The sequence below is a fragment of the Myodes glareolus genome, chromosome 10 (assembly GCF_982192425.1).
Source record: "Myodes glareolus chromosome 10, mMyoGla1.1, whole genome shotgun sequence".
Classification (NCBI taxonomy): Eukaryota; Metazoa; Chordata; class Mammalia; order Rodentia; family Cricetidae; genus Myodes; species Myodes glareolus.
The window spans coordinates 49,453,865-49,471,500 of NC_142035.1; the positions used below are offsets into that span (position 1 = coordinate 49,453,865).

General features: G+C 44.6%; 1 protein-coding gene across 2 annotated transcripts; it reads right to left on the reverse strand.

The window, feature by feature from the left end:
* Window positions 1–2,285: 2,285 nt before the first annotated feature.
* Slc20a1 (solute carrier family 20 member 1) lies at window positions 2,286–15,763 on the reverse strand. Of its 2 annotated transcripts, XM_048460010.3 has the most exons (11): window positions 15,624–15,763; window positions 14,598–15,198; window positions 14,285–14,425; window positions 14,009–14,094; window positions 9,911–10,007; window positions 7,642–7,761; window positions 6,174–6,440; window positions 5,512–6,070; window positions 4,789–4,974; window positions 3,936–4,020; window positions 2,286–3,223 (listed from the first exon to the last, which is right to left on the reverse strand). In XM_048460010.3, exons 2-11 carry the CDS (start codon window positions 14,941–14,943, stop codon window positions 3,068–3,070), a joined length of 2,043 nt encoding a protein of 680 aa, XP_048315967.1. In that variant the 5' UTR covers window positions 14,944–15,198; window positions 15,624–15,763; the 3' UTR covers window positions 2,286–3,067. The 2 variants fall into 2 exon arrangements, with proteins under 2 accessions (XP_048315967.1, XP_048315968.1); XM_048460011.3 differs by lacking the exons at window positions 2,286–3,223; window positions 3,936–4,020; window positions 4,789–4,974; ... (1 more) ...; window positions 6,174–6,440; window positions 7,642–7,761 and adding an exon at window positions 9,753–9,820.
* Between the last annotated feature and the right edge of the window lie 1,873 nt (window positions 15,764–17,636).

Genomic DNA, 17,636 nt, shown 5'->3' on the forward strand with positions numbered 1-17,636 from the left:
GAATAACTGCTATTTTCTAAATGTGATTTGTAGACTCAAGAGCCAGCGCCGAAGTTTGCACTTTACGCAATGACTCACAAACCAGTGACTGACATGTGAACCAGGTTGTTGACAAAGTGTTTACCTAAACCACAGCAACTGGAAGCCATAACCAGCCAAACAAAGCAAAGGCTGCGTATGCTGAAGAGGGAAGTTATACTATGTGTGACCACTCTCCTCACTGAGCCCAGAACTTGGGGCAGTTGGACTTTCACCCTTCTGAGTTTTCTTTGGGGTCTCCAACAGCTGAACTAGAATTCCCCTACATCTGATTTCTTCAACCTCAGCAGAGTTGTAGAATGTTCAGGCAACATTCTGGTAGTAGCATCTACTAACTTTAACAGTCAAACATGTCTATAATATTTTCACGTGTGGAGATAGGAAGAAAATCACCTTAGTTGAGAACCACTAGGGCTGACAACCAGATTTCTCCCAATACAACTGGCCGAAAAAGAAAAGGAATAACTTTTAATGTTTATGCAGCAGTAAATACCAAAACAAGCAAGACAACTTAGTAGTTTCCTCAGGAAAAGCAAATGGAAGCAATGGACCTGTCTTTTACTAAAAATCTTACCACTGACTCTAATATACACATGGCTTTAATTTTTAAGGCAACACCTATATCCCAAAACAGGCCAGGGTTCTTACTAGCACGTGTCCTCACCTATGGTAGCCATTAATAGGGAAGAAAATGCGAACTCCTGTCACCTCCCATCTCTAGGGACTCCTCCTCCTACTAGGTCTGAGTCCATCTTCTATACTAGAAGGAAAGTTGGGGGCAGCACTGTGCTTTGTGCTCACAATGTGGAAGGCCTTGGGCTTTTGTGCCATAGAATGATCAAGTATACAAACCAGGCCCAGCTCTCAGCATGCCCTTCTGACTCTCGGGTTCACCTAAAAATAGTTTGAAGGGGGAAAAAAAGTTGTTTTCCTTCTTTTCCTTTATGAATGCCAGGTTAGTTAATCTTAATTATTTTTAATTGTCTAGGGAGGCCAGAGGCTTCAGATTCTCTAGAGGGGGCAGATGAAAGGAAGGAACAGAGGGAAGAAGGGAGGGAGGGAGAGAGGGAGGGAGGGAGGGAGGGAAGAAAAGAAGGAAGGCGCGAGAGAGGGAGGGGAGAGAAAGAAAAAGTAGGATTTTAAAAAAACAAATATAATTAACTTGGAATGAAACAAAAAGCAGGATATAGCAGTACTGGGAATCTTGAGGGAATGGGGCAGTCCTTCCCATTGTACTCCATCACACTGCCAGCCTGGGCCTCAAGCTAATGTCCACTCTCTGCCAAAACCCACCAAGCACTGAAGTGTTCCAAATCAAGGGTAAGACCTGCCACAATGTTCACGAGGACTGTGTATCAACAGCTCAGTGCCTGATGGCAAGTGGGAACATATTTACTGAGAATTCTCCAGGGAAACTGACAAGATAGAAGGCAGATAGCTCTTGGGCATAGTCTTCTCCTGGCTTCGTCATGGATTTTATTAAAATAATTCTATAAAACTAAATGTCCAGTAATTTTCAGAATAGACACCATCAGCTTAGTTTACAAATATAATTTATATTTGTAATATATAAATATTATATAATATTTATAATTATATAAATTATAATATTATATATAATATTATATATTATATATTATATAATTATATAAATTATATATATTTTATATATATAAATTATAATTATATAAATTATAATATATAATATATTTAAAAATATAATATATAAATATATAAATATATATATTGTATATATAATATAATTTTATATTATATACAAATATATAATATATATATATATATAATATAACAGTTAATTTTTCATTAACTGTTCTGATGAAGAGCAAAACCCACCACAGCAAGGTTAAAGAACCCCAAACTTTTTTCTCTGCAGTGCCAAAGATTAAACCTGGGGCCCGTGTGTGGCAGGCAAGTACTCGACCTGAGCTCTACCTTCAGGCCTACAAGAATTCTTAGGTGAATCACATACAACTTCATTTCAGCTTCTGTCACCGCAAAGCTAGAGACAATCTATGTGCAGACCTGCCTGAGGTCTGGGCCGCACAACTGCCACACACCTAACTGCTACATGGAGCAACATCATTCAGGGGAGAAATGAAGAGCAAGGAGCTTGAACTTGGACAGCACCCTCATTCGGGGAAGGGCACTCACCCTCCTAAGAAGGTCATAATGTTGAATGATCGGGACTCTGAAGACTCAATTGAAACAAAAACCACAAGAACAAATTTTCTAAAAACTGTAGGCTTTTTATTCAGTTAGAGGTAGACAGATGAACATGGAAGGCTGTCCCATTGAATTTGCCCAGAGTTCACATCCCACTTCATTCACCCATCCCACACTGCCAAAAATCTCAAAAGGAAGAATCACAACCGCCAGGAGGCTTTGTCTTCATATTTCTTAGCAACATGTCCATGAGTTGTTTGCAAAGAAGTTCCTATAAACTTTTATTTTCACTGTGCCAAAGTTTCTTGGCCCTCTATTAAGTTCCCTCATATGTCAACAGAACCTGCTACGACCGACAGGGGGGCAGAGTGCCGTGACTATTTCTATGAGAGACTACGAGGGAAGCTTCAGTTACATGTTTGTTAAATCCCTGTGCATGTTGGGGAAGAAGCTGGTGAGGCCAACAAAGCAGAATACGTGCCATTAAATGGCTCTGCCTGGCTGTTTAAAAAGAACCCACATAAGTTATCTTACAGACAACATCAAAATATAATGGAATTGATGCCTGATACAAAAAGTAGAGAAATATGTACAGGAATTCATAGCCCAGAAGAAAGGGACCTTAGGATGAACTGATGGAAACCCGGCTATTTTACACAGCTAATTTTGAGACAAGTCATATTTAGCACAAAAGCAATTATAGTGTAAATTACACTTTCCTCCCATGGCTCCCAAACTTTATAACCCTTGTCTGTCTTCGGAAACACTGTGAGCGTTCTTCTAGGAACAGGAATGTGTGTGGTGGTCCCAGATGCTGACACAAATTTTGATCCCAGCTTCACACTTACAGGATCATGTATTTGAATATTGCCATGATAGCAGCACTGATAACCCCAGAAATGGGGACAGTGACAAACCAGGCCATAAAAATGTTGCGAAACAGTCTCCAGTCGACAGCCTTCTTGGATCGGAGCCAGCCGACAGACACAACAGAGCCCACCTAGGAGACACATAGACAAGTTATCCAACTATCCATGGGAAGACAAAGGCAATATAAATATTCAACTATCAGATCTGTGGTAAATGTCCTAAAACACAAGACTCCTTTTCTCTGCCCTTTGTAAATTAAAGTTCTGATTTCCTAGCAACTGTTCTAGAAAGTGGCTGGTATGTGACACCACAAACACCTAGCAGAAAGAGTGACGTGGCAGCCCCAGGCTGGATCAGCTTCAGTTCTTTTAACAAAGTCAGTTTCTCTTTATCATATAATTAAGTTATGGTCACCAAAAAACTTCTTAAAAGTTCAATTAGTTTCTTAGCACCACAGGCCCAAGAGGCCCTAGATACATGCTTTCACCAGAAGACTGTCCTTACAAGTCTCACAAACTTGTTAAATCAGCATATTTACTACCCCAAGAGACAGGAACCTATCCAGAATAGATGACCAGTTTGCTAGCACACACTCGCGCCACAGACTGGCTTCCCGATGGAAGAACACAGAGGTGCTAAGTAAAAAGGAAGCTCCACCGAGACAGCGGATATGATCGCAAGCAGACGAACTGCAGAGAGTCAGCTTTTACCCACAAGGCCCTGTCTAAGCTTGTCAGTTAAGACTTCAACTGCACAAAACTTTCTAAATCAAAGAAAAGAAGTAAAGCCATGCACATGAACGGAGCTAGGACAATTTGAAGGGTTCATTCCGTTCCACTTACTTTACAGTGTGTTGTGCTGATGGGAAGGCCGATGTTTGATGCGATGACCACAGTGAGAGCAGATGCCAGTTCAATACTGAAGCCACTGTTGGCACAAAAAGATGCTTGTCAACATTTTAGGTTTTCTGAAAAGCCAACACTACCAAGTAATCTAATCTACATAGTGACAAAACCTGACATTTCTCCTCTAACCCTTGTAATCTAACACCTGAGGATTAAGTACTTCTGGAATTTCATTATTTAAAAAGCTGGGACATGCCAAGCATGGAGGCATATGCCTTTTAATCTTCACAAGCAGAAGGCAGATAAAGATAAATTTCTGAGTTCAAGGTCATCTTGGTCTATATAGTAAATTCCAGGCCATTCAAACTACAGAGAGACCTGTCTCAAAAAGTCAACAACAACAACAAAAATAAGAGTTCGGACTTTTATTCTGAAGAAAACATAAGGTTTTAGCTCCCAAATCAAAGTCATATATACAATTTATGCCAAATTTCTTTCTCAGAAAATTCAATTATGTGATCACTGAGCTGAGCTGACTGAAATGTTTACTAGCCAGACAGTAAGTGCAATAGAAATGCTCAGATCAGCTGGGGACAGCAGCGACTGCGGTACACTCCACAGCACTGCATCTCTAGGGACAGCAGCGACTGCGGTACACTCCACAGCACGCATCTCTGGGGACAGCAGCGACTGCGGTACACTCCACAGCACTGCATCTCTAGGGACAGCAGCGACTGCGGTACACTCCACAGCACGCATCTCTGGGGACAGCAGTGACTGCGGTACACTCCACAGCACGCATCTCTTGAGAAGCTCAAGCTCTGTGCTGAGGCAGGCTCCACCTACTCACCTGGAGGGTGTGATTGGGGTCAGGTCCTTCCCCATCGTCTGGATAACTCTTCTTCCCCAAACCCACAGCCCTGTGCAGATGCCAACACCACCATAAAGCAGAAGCCATATCGGTGTTGCCACTTTCGTAGATACATCATTCGTGTCATAAACAAGGTACAAGGCAACTAGAGGACCGATGGCATTGCTAGGAGGAAAAGGAGAACAGTGGTGACTTTCTAGAAAGAACTTCCTGTCAGATCCAACCTCTTAATAACTGACGGACTGAACTGTCTATACCCAGCTTTTCAGCCAGCCAGCCACCCTATAGAAGCCCAACACACAAGACAATCACGGCTGCAGTGACAGAAGGGTAGGCCACTGGTGGTGTCGTCTCTCCTCTACGCACTTAAAGCAAGCCTCCAGGACCCAGTGAGGGTCACAGGCCACAGAAACAAGGCTTGACGACCGTAAGTCCACTCCCTGGGGCAGTCAGTGATTTTAAGATTTTCATCATTAATGTCAGAATTTACCAAAGACTCAGTTCCCACCCAGAGAGGCATTATCTTGAACAGAAATAAAGCTAAAAACATTCTTATAATCTGAGTGAACTTCCCTTTTGCTTTATTAACCACCACCTCACCCTGTCTAGATTATTCAGTGTCCCCCCAGGAGGTAGAGCACTGTTAGGAAGGTGAGCAGACTGTTTAAAAAGAGTAAGCAACACTGAGTCATGCGGACTGACCTGACGTCATTACCACCATGGGCAAATGACCCAAAGCAGGCTGTAAGAATCTGCAGAAACTGGAAGAGGAGGGAGACTTCAGGCTTATCCTGGTCATACCACTCTTCAAGAGAGCCACTGCTCCCTTTTCTGTCACCCAGACCCATCTCAGCCTTAACATTCATGTCCATCTCAGATTCCGAGTGAAGGTCAGACACAGCATTGCAGTAACTGGTGTAACTGTCCATTCGAATCCGCTTCTTGGTATCTGCATTAGGCCATGTCAACGTCTCCGTTTCTTCTCCCTTCTGTTCACCTTCTTTGGCACGGAAGGAATCCAGGGGCATGCCACATATTGCCATGGTGTAGGAAGTATAGCTGTTGTTGCGCCTCAAGGGCTTGTCTCCAGAGTCCCCCATGCAGTCTCCCACCTTGGCCAGATGTAATTTATGAAGCAGCTCTTTGTACAAGCCAGAATCTTTGTGCACGGTGTGATACTGATAGTGGCCACTGGAGTTGATCTGGTTGCTGACAGTTTGGCTGAACTGAACAAGGTTCCCATTAGGCAACTGTACTGCACCTAGCCGAGATCAAAAGTGAAACATTCAATGCAAAGTTTATCAGCCCAGAATAGCAGCCTCTCCACAAGCACGACATGAGGAAACCCCGGGAAGGTAACTCACCATTGATGGTACCGTCTATGCTGGTCTCCTCCTTCAAGTCCATGGGAAGCCGCTCTCGCTCTGGAGCTTCCTCCAGGTCCCCAAGTTTGAATGACACTGTTCTCTCCTCTACCACAGCCCGGAGAGGCCCAGTGGCACATGGCATCTCAGACACGGGATTCCCGTTCTCAACATCCCCAAGAGACATCTTTGTTTCTTCATGGTCTTCTTTCAAGTTGTTCTTCTTTTCCATTAAGGGACTTTCAGAGGGACTAGACTTTATTTCTCCTAGGAAATAAAGGGAATTTTTGGTTTGACTATACTACTACTTTGTTCCACATCCCTTTCTATCCACCTGAAACTCATCTCAAAATAACAGGTAAGTATATTCTAGTTAAAAATTTAAGCTACCATTCCTACCCTCTTTATATGTCAGGAATTCATCTTTCCTGTGGGAGCAAGCCAGCCGCATACCACACCCTCTACTGGGGGGAAAGGATGACAAACTGCTGTAAATGGCCAGATAGTAAATATTTTAGGGTTCTGGTTCATTTCTTGTTTTTTATTTTTATAATTTACAAGCGTAAAACCCTTCTTAGCGCTCAGTTATAAAAGGGAGTTCAAGGCAGTTGACTAGCTAGGCTAGACTGCCACTAAGGAATCTACTGTCAGGTCAAGAGTACAGACACCTAAGCTGTAGCAGTCATGCCTAAACACTTCCACACCCAGCAGCCAGGCAGTGTTTCTATCAGGCACATTCACCAACTGGCTCAGGCATCTCACACAAGTACAACATTAAAGATTTGTTTCTCCTTCCAGACTGAGAAAAAAAGAATGAGGTCAGAGTCCTGAAAGCCTCATCCCCACTGTGCATGCGGCACAGCAGACAGCACAGCTCTGGGCAGCTCCTCAGTTCAGCAGCAATGACGCAGCATTCTAACGCCACTGCAGTCTACGCATCCCGCACTGCTGTCAATCGGCAAACTGACTTTCCCTGCACTGAAAGGACGGAATTGGGTTCTTCTAAGCTATCTTACCCACTAAGAAAACAAAGACTAGTTAAGGCTAGTACCAATCAAAACTTCCTCAGTATTTAATGAAACCACAAAAACAATTCTGTAATAACCTAAGAGACTACTTGTCCCTAAAACTGTTTACTTCTATATGTGTTATAGCTCTAGCACGAGGACTGTGTGCATGGCTGTGCGTCTGCACTATGCAGTGGATACTGCTACACACACGACAACACATACATCTAAGCTGAGTATACAGAGACAGCTGAGGTAAATGCTTTCTCTATCACAACTATTGTGTACCTACCCTTAGTCACATATTCTTAATGTCTAGGTCTCAGACCACCTTTAGTCCATTTAAAACCCCTATGTTGTCAGTCTGCCCAAATAGTGTACTCTTACAGATGAGAGAGGAGGCAGAGGAGGGGGAAGGGAAGTGTAGGGTAGAGGGAGAACACTACTAAACTTTTACTTACGTTCAATTCTTCTCTTCATCCTGGGACATACAAAGAACCAGACGAAAAGGGCACTGAAAACTGCACATCCCACCGAGATGAGGATGGTACCCCACAGAGGAAGTTTGTCAAAGCCCAGCACTACGAGATAAAATGGTGCATCTTGAAAACCCCAGGGCAACAGCCCCCTGCAACAATGTGTAAACCCTCCTGAGGGGAAGAAGGGCTTCCTCAAGCTAGCCCATCACCCTCGACAGCTGCTGCCATTCCAGAGTCTCATGAGGTTAGAGGCTATACAGACCATGGAGAAAACCCCAATGACCAGCTTATACCCACAGCAACCAGGCCCACTGAACACTTGCTGGACACGTGTACTGTACTTCTTCATGCTCTTGGCCCCACAGATGTAAGAGTCTCTACAACCTGAAGCTATAAAACCAACCAAGTATCCCTTTCTCCACCCAGCTTCTCATTCTAACTGCCACATACTACACTTACACATGACTTATTTTAACACTTAAAGTGTCGTGCTGACACAACTCTGGGAAGTTATCACGTTCACTGGAACAGGCAGCCTTCAGAGAAACTGTCTGCAGAAGTATCATCAAGCTAACAGAAGACAGGGCTGCTGCCTGTAGGAAGATAGCCATTTAGATAGGAGGGAGTTTACTAACAAGTCATTGAGAGACTTGTTCTCCAGTATTTTCCCCTTGGATCTCAGGATCGGCAGTGCTGGTTAGAATCAGCTTACCACTGGCATACAGGCACCTGGGGCTGCCGGTCTGCACTAAAGTCAGGACCACTTCACATTACTGAAACCCGGGGCACCACTGCCTGCTTGTTCTTCCCACAACAGCTGAGTACCTGCACTTGGTTCACTTGATTCTGCTTACTGCATATTAAGACACTTATAAAATGGAAACATTATTGTTCCATTAAAACCTTTTAAGCCAAGGTTGTAGCTCAGCCTAGCTTGCATAAGGCCCTAGAGCCAATCCCCAGCACCGTAAGAGAAAAATACTAAGAACTAGTCTTTAAGAATTGAACATAAACTGAGATCCTTCAGAACTGAAGTTCTGTGGTGACTACCAGTCTTTAAGTTCTGCTTTCAATTGTGCTCATGCAGTTAGTCACACAAAGTAAAATACAAATGAGGATTCATCAGTCTCTATCACAGTTTAAATGTGCCCACATTCCAAGCCAAAGGGAATAAAAGGACTGGTTTTCCTTATACACGATCCATAAAGGACAAAACAAAAGTAGCAAAACTCTTGCATCAAAGCCAGACCTGTCATAAAATCTACCTCTTTATTGACATTTCAAGAATAAAAATGTTAGAAATATTCTGCTAGCTGTTTTGCTCAGTGACTTACTACATAATTTCAGTAGCAATAATAAACAGGTCACAATCCAGTAGTCAGAGGTAGAACCAATTAAGAGTCACAAGTATTAAAATCCTCTAAGAAGTGAAGATGTGAGCATGCATACATAAGGAAAATCCCTATGCTACCTTTCTCTTTACATATGGACACAGAGGTGCCTTGGGCAGCACACAATCTTTCCTCTTCCCACGGATTAGTTAGAGAGTAAGTGTAGTAACTGTCTAGGTTCTTATGCAATGAAGATCCAGCACGCCAAATGAGCCTGGACACAGTTTCTCTGACTCATAAGGTCCAAGCTATCAATTTCTCAGCTGCCATTAAGTGAATTCTTTCCTTCCCTTAGACCCACTAGGAAAGCAAACAACACCTGAACCTTTATATCCTCTCAAAAGGTTCCCCTTAGCTGCAGAAATTCTTCTTCCAAGTGTAATTTGACCAGGTATTCAACTCTTCTCATTCAAGTAAATTCAGGGGCACAAACTGATAAATTAGAAACTGAAATTGCTCCAGTTGAGAGAGAAAAATAACACCCAATGACCAGTCCTAAATGACAGGTTATTGAAGAACAGACTAACTAATGACTCTTCAGCAGTTGAGGCCAGTATCAATTCCAGCATTTTTGGCATAGATACGACAAAGGGAGGGGAGAAGGTCATATTATCAGTGGATCCTGTGAAGACTAAAGAGGAAAGGTCTGTAGTGATTTAGAATCTGAGCAGGTCTCTTTGGTTGAAAACTATCTAGGTTAACTCAGCATACACTAGCCTGCAGCCTTCTGAAATGGGCGCAGGCCAGCCACCTTCTAGGAGATTTCAGCCCTGTAAAGCAAAAAGGGGTAAATTGGGCATTTAATGCAAGTTTTGTAAATAACCTTAAATTCACATGTAAATATCTTGATTTGTACTTACACGGTGCTCCAGTATACATAATGGAAAAGAGGTTTATTCCAATTGTGCAGGCATAAAAAACTGGTAAAGCACGTAAGCCATTAGGAACTGGATCTGCCTGCAAAACATTAAGATCAGTATCTTAAAAGTTGTAAATGTAGATCCATTTTCAGAGCACACTGCGGAAAGGCATGCTGTGGAATCATGGTGCTAACGCCTCCTACCTAATTTCTATAAAGCCAACTGAGCTTTGTCCTGAATTTGCTCCCTAAGAAAGTTAATGTCACCTTCTATCCATAGGTAACTTTTTCTTCCTATTCTTAATAACAAGGATGAGATTGATATGTCAAACAATCACTTCTTTTGAATTATTCAAAGTTCATCTGTAAACCTGAACACGGGACCCAGGATGAACTGTACTGAAGAGATAAACAGAACAAGTTAAAATACTTATTTCCTGATGTTCTGCCTCCAAAATTAAAAATGTGCAGGCTATACACATCTCATACATACACAAACACACACACACACATATCTATCTCTATGTGTGTGTGTGTGTGTGTATATCAGTATGGCATAAGGCATTATTAAAGTGCAAAATTAAATCAGTTATGAACACAGTCATCCATTCAGTCAAGTGACTGTCAAGACTGTTTAGAGCCCTGACGTAGAGGAGGGACCAGACCAAGTCCCCATTTTCACATAACTGATTGCCATATTTTACTATACAGTAACATACTGACAAACATCTCAAAGGACAAAAAACAAAAACAAAAACAAAAACAAAACAAAACAAAAAAAAAACAGGCAAGAGGATGCTGATGGAGGAGGGGCATTTACATGACGTTTGGGAGTGAGGCTGACAGAAGAATGTCTCAGAGTGTCAGTGTAAGCCACCTGTCCACTAGTGGGTGGGGTGGGCAGGGATATAAGCAAAGACCCCAAGACAAAGCTGTGAGCGCTGTAAGAGCTGTGAGAGCTACCGATAATCCCACAGAAAAACCTCCAAGTCAAACACTTAAAAGAATGGATCCACCAGAAAATCCAAACCTTCAGTACAAAAGTTTAAAGCTATCCTGTCACAGTTCCATGAAACCCAAATGGGATTCCAAAGTTTCTGACAATCATTAAGACTTTGGGGAGGGGGAGAGGCGGCTTAAGAATCGGTGCCAGTAAAGAAAAACCACAAAGTCCCGCATTAAGGATGGCTTTCAAATCAATATAGACCCTCATTGAAAAACACTTAATTTTAAGGCTTTTCCCCTTGTTTGAGAGGACACTAACAGAGAGACACCAGATCAGAAACAACCGACAGAGCCCATGACTCACCGCAGAATAACTAAATAGCTGCAGGCCACACCTAAAGGCAGACAAAAGCCTGAGGTAGACAAGCAAACCCAGGGTTTCAAGAAAATTCTGTAGACATTAGGCAGGGACTCTCTTACCAAATTTTCAAAAGCTATTTAGTAATTGACTCATCAGGTAACAAGCTGCCTACATTGTGTATTTTCTTCCTTGGGGTCAGAAGGTGGACAAGTTCAGTGCTGTAACGCCAGCACTGAACTTGGTAGACACCCCACTCCCGAGTTCAAGGTCAACCTGCACAACAGACTTAGTGGAAAATATCAATAAATTTAAAATAAAGAGTGTATAGCTTGGGATAGAGTAGGGAATGACTACTCTTAATACACTGTGAATTACACTAACTGGTTAAAAAAAAAACCAAGTTGTAAGAGTCAAGAAAAATGATACAATAGGGACAGTCTCGCCCTTCTAGCCTCCCAGTTCTTCCCAAGAGGTAACTAGGCTAGCGATTTTCATAAAACGGTTTTCTATCATGTGACCTATTTGTCTTTTACATACAGTAATAGAGATAAAACCCAGCTGTGCACTAGGTCATTCAGTCAAGTCAACAGACTTCTGGAAACTATTTTGAGTCCAATCTAGGAGGGAATGAGACCAAGAATTTCAAGCTTTACTTGAAAATTACGTGAATATACCTCACTTGGTTCTATGGAGGGAGACAGGAAGGGGTCCTTCTTCTGTTACTGAGAGACTGTGACCAAATGACAGACAGAGAGGGGAGGATCCTCAAGGTCAGCAATGTACTAGACATCATGTATCATTCTTGATCATGCCCATTGCACACTCTTATAAGAAATATTCTCTCAGCTGAGAGTAGGGGCACCCCAGTAATCCAAGAACTTGGAGGGTAAATGCAGGAGGGCTAGAAGTTCAAGGCCAGTCTGGGCTACACGAGCCCACAAAATAGAATAGTTAATATAGCCAACTTGAACTCCCAGTGACATGGCATACATCCTCAGTGAGAGGTTCTGGACACTTGAGAAATCTTTGCACCCCTGTTCCCCACTCAGGGAATGAATACCAATCAGTTTTCTGAGCTCAGAGAAGAGGCTCATCAGAATTAGAATGATCTATTTTCCAATAATCACAGTGGCCAGTATAAACCTTCACAAAAAAAGGAATCCAAACAACAGTCAATTATTCTGGTTTTCTGGCACACTGAGAGATACATAGCTCTAACAGGAACACTAAACTTGGATACTAAGTACTTGTGGGAATCAAATTACCATACACTACAGTTAGGGGAATGGGCAGAGCACTATTCTACCTGCTTGCTGGATACAAGAATACCAAATCGAGCATCAGTGAACTGTTTACTCAGTCACACTGTGCCAAGCCAGAGATGTTTCCTGTTTTATTTGCTAATACTTGTATTATTAATTAATGAGTTAATTTCCTCACAGCCCAATCAGTTTCCCTTCCTTCCTCTCCTCCCAGTCCCTCCCCCTATCCATTCCCTCTCCCTTTCCTTTCAGAAATGTGCAGGCCTTCCATGTATATCAGTCAGTGGCAAATTGAGCTGTAGCAAGACTAGGCACCTCTCTCCTATGTAGGCTGAATAAGGCAACCCAGGAAGAAAGGGTCCCAAGAGCAGGCAACAGAGTCGGAGACCACCCCTGCTCTCACTATTAGGAGACCCACAAGAAGACCAAGCCACACAACTGCAACATGTGCAGAGGGCCCAGGTCAGTTCCATGCAAGTTCTCTGGTTGGTGATTCAGTCTCCCTGAGGTCCCATGAGCCAGGTCAGTTGTCAGCTAGAGATATTTCTAATGCTCAACATGTTAAACATGTTCTGCCAGACACATAATGGTGAGGATATTGAATCGGGAAGGAGTCAGGGAAGGAGGACTTCTATTGAAGTAACATAGACATACATCATTCCCGAGAGACTCTCAGAACTAGATCAAGAAGTAGGGTCTAAACATACTCCTTCCACTGTGATAAGGTTCCTACCTCCCCTCAGATTTCTACAGGTTAGGCAATTCTAAAACAACATAACAAAGGACTTTTAAGAGCCTTTCACCCTAGAAAATAGGACAACTCTGTCTCCTGAGAGAAATTCATTTATTCTTTCTGTAATTCAGTCCAGTGCCAACATAATCCCTTGTTGTCTACATTTACTGAGGAGCCAGGATCAGACTCCACGATTAAAAAACAAAGATGCCACTAGGTCTCTCAAAAGGGTTTTTCAAATAGTGAGAAAATTCAATGGCTACCTCAAATTTTAAAGCAAAGCAAAACACCACCTAACAACCCGTCTTACCGCTCTTTCTACCTGAGAAAGCAGAGGCCCTACAAGTAGGGGCCTCATCTAGAAGCTTCTGCGTAGTTAGTAATCAGCATGGGAGAGACCTATTGAAGCAGTGGCTTATAAAAGCCACAGGATACTGTAACGCACTGAACTCAATGGTTACAATTCCAATCTTCCTGAATGTAATAGTGGTTTAGATAAGGTAGGAACCTATTCAAGGCTAGACAAAGCTTCCTTCAACAAATGCCCTTATTTCTCCCAGTCTCTCCTATTTCTTGGCAGCCCGTAGAACTACCCAGTTTTTCCTTCCTGAATGCCCTCTGGGGTATTAAAAACTTGCTTCTTTCACAGAAAGCCACAACATACAGGAGGTACAGAACAAAGAACTTTTTTAGCTTTCCAAAGCCACATACTTACATAGCACTCACATCTGAAAGAATACCAGGGAGTCTGAACAAGACTGAATGTGACTCACGAGAGGTCGTAAGTAGAAAGGTTACCTTACGGAGGATGAATGCACGAACAAGGAAGAATAAAATTCCAGACATAATACCAGAAAGCAGTGGAGAGACGAACCAAGACATCACTGGAATAGAACACAAAGTCAAGTGTCAAGCAATGAAACTAAGGAAACATGCTTCTGAAATGTTAGGTATTCCGTTTCCGATACTCTTAACTGTGACCCCTACTTTACACCACGCACGCACTCCCCGTACACAGTATTATAGAAACACATGACAAGAATAAGGCCTAAACCATTCAGAATTTAAACATACCAATTTTTATCAGTTCAGACCACTTGACGCCCTTTTGCCCCTGGGCCACGAGGGAGAAACCAATGGTTGCGCCGACAATACAATGGGTCCCAGAAATGGGGAGCTTCAAAAACGAAGCCACTAGTTGCCACACAGCAGAACCTGGAAGAAAAATCAATAAAATTTAGTTGTGGTAAATGGCCAAACCCCGTTATGTAAGCAGTGCATTCTCATGAAAGTAAGCGGAAAAAGGTTGAGGACAAAAAAAGGAACCACCCCAAGATACAAATTGGTTCTGGCACTGGCAAGAACAGAAGGCATAACAAGAACTTACCAAACATAGCACTGACGGAGCCAGCCATGAGCAAGCCTTGAGTTACATTGTACATCTCCACATCAATCAAGCCCTTCCGGATGGTTTCACTCACTTTGGCCCCCAGCAAGGCGGAGCCCACAGTTTCGAAAATGCTAGCTAGGATGCAGGCTTGCTTGAGAGTCACTACACCTGAGCCCACAGCCGTACCAAACGAATTTGCTACATCATTGGCTCCCACGGAGAATGCCAAGACAAACGCAATGATGAAGCCCAGGATGAGCATCCATAGTTTGTCATCCACCACTGGAGCAGAAGCGGTAACGGCGGCTAGAGTACTAGTAATCGGTTCCACGGTAGATGCCATTTTCTAGTGTAGTGGTTCCTTAATTACTGCGCGGCTTTCAAGATGTGTAAACGGAATGAGGTATCAAAATGCTATAATAAATAGTATATATTATATAAAATTAAATACTGTAAACTACGGCACAGAAACCGAGCTGGGGAGTTACTGCTATACGTTGCGTATGGGCGTCTGTTGTCTGGGGTTTCTTTGGCTCTGGAGGGCTAAAAGCACGGAGCAGAATTCCATGGCGGATTAAAGAAAGGACGCAAGTTCATCCTGGGGGAACGAAGTGGGAGAAAATAACAATAGCGGCGCATCCCTGGCAAGAAGGCAGCCCAGAACTCCGCAGTGCCCTCCGCCCGCTACTTCTGTCCTCTGACCCCGAAAGGATGTGCGCGGTGGAACACATGGCGATCTCGACGAGCTCGCTCCCTCCCCCGCCCCGCGTGCCCCGCCCCACGCTGCCAGTTCAGTCTCCGGCCGCCTGCCCGCGCGCGCCCTCCGTGGAAGACCGGAAAAAGGCCATTCCCGCGCGCGCGCCTGCCCGAGGACCGCCGAAAAGGCCCGCGGAAGGGTGCGGCGGGCGGCAGCGCCGCGGGGATCCCGCAGCTCGCACTCCCCAGCCCCCGCCAGCTTCCCTCGCCCTGGGCCCGCTCCAGAGAAGAAAGAACCTTTGCAAGGGCTGCCGCGCTGCCACTCACCAAAGGAAACAGAAGGCCGATCGGAGACCAGGAGAACGGGGCTGAGGCTGGTTGAAGCCACGGACGCACAGCCCGGGACGGCAGCACCCGGAACGACACGAAAGGGCTCGCCACCCACTCGGAAGCAGCCGCGGGCACCTCAGAAAGAAAAAGCGCAGCGCGCGCCGGCGGCCATCACTCTAGCGAGCACCCCGCCGGCCCCTATTTATAGCCCGCTCCGCACCCCACGTGACCTGCAGAGCCTCGCGCCCGCCCGAAGTCCCACCTCCGACGTGACGCAGCCACAGGCTGGTCGGGCGCGCCCGGCCGGGTGAGCTAAACTGCTGCTCTGATTGGTCCGGACGCCGTCTAGGCTCCGCCCCCAGAGGGGAGCTGGTCCACGTGGGACTGACCGGCACCCTCCCTGCAGCCTCGCCCGAGTGATCTTGTCTGTGCTGGCCACGCCGGGTGGGAGCGGGCGGGGACAGTGGGGGATTCTGGCCCGGGCTCGCAGGTCGCCGCGCTGAGACTCAGAGGCCGCAACCAAGGTCGTTCCGAGTTTCTCCCACGCGGGCCCGGGTCAGCTGTGTGGCGACGCTGAAGCGCTCGTGTGCTGGGACCTGCCCTTGGCCGGACCCGAGCGGCTCCTCGCCCTCACGTGGCCGCCTCGCTCCCGCAGTCATGGGTGAAAATGGAAAGATTCAGGAGTCACGAGGACAGGCTTGCGTTCCCAGTTGTGGCACTGCGCTGAGGGAGAGCCGTGGGTCGGTAGTGACTCCGCGGCGGACCTGCGGTGTCAGAGCCCCGGCTGTGGCGCAGCGGGGAGGGATGTCGCGGCGGACTCGAATTCTGACTCTTAATTGCTGCAGTTTGTCACCTTGAACAAACCCTAGGTCTCTCAGACCGAGTGCTCAAGAATGTGAAATACTAGCAATGTGAGAGGAGACCGGTGGACGGATTAGGATTGTGTAAAACACAGCAAAGATACGTTTCCTGTCTGCTCATCGGGGCTTGTGGCGACAGGCAGTACTAATTCAGGTATTCTGGTTACAAGTTCTTACCCAGGAAGAGCCTTATGAGCTAAGATACAAGCATGTGACTGGAATTCATAGGTCTTAAGGAAATGTTCATTTCCTCGTTACTTTTTCCTGAATGTGCCTGTTTTAGAACGTAGGGAAAGGTGAGGGAGGATGTCCTTTTGCATCCTGAAAGTTTTCCCATCCTTTTGAAATAAACGTTGCTTCCTGGCCCCCCTGCGTGGTATGCGGCATTAGATTAGTTATGCGCATTTCGTTTTATTGCCTGAGAGATTTAAGTCATGAGGGTTATAGTGATAGTTAAGTATTACAGCCAGAACTAGCTGGTTTAGAATGCCCTTTTAAAACCCTTCCTGCGGTTTTATCATCTCCAAAGGTAGGGCACCGAATAGCAGAAAAAAAAAAAAAAAAAGATTTTTTTAAAAAGATGTCAGAACATCCTCTGAGTGTCCTCCGACGTATATTCTGGTAGAATCAGAATCGTGTAGTACGTACAGGTCTGTTGACCCCAAGGTCATAGCTGGAAACCAAAGTTCATGTTCCAGGACACTGACTCTCCGTCCTTACTTCATTCGAAGGTTATAAAACATCGAATACAAGGACTGGTTTGTTAAAGGCTGTTAGTGTTCTGCCAGTTAAAACAATTTTTAAAGTAATTATTTGTGAGGAAATTGCTCATGACTTTCCCACTGTTTCTGGTGTGTTTTGCTTCAGTCTGTTCATGGTCGTGCTTTTGCCTCTTGAAATTGAGACAACCGAGGTGAGGAAGGCAGCCATGGTGAGGAAGGCCCCCTAAGGGACAAGAGCAGACTCGTGAGGCAGAGTTTTAGATGTGAAGAAGTGGCTGTGGTTCGGAGAGGCTTCAGTATTTTGAGACCTGGCTTTATGTTGATTGGTAACACTATACTTTCAGGCAGAGAAAATTTTCTTTGTCTCAGGAGAGTGTTTTTAAATGGGTGGTGGAGGAGGGAGGATCATGAGATGATTTTTGGAGGGT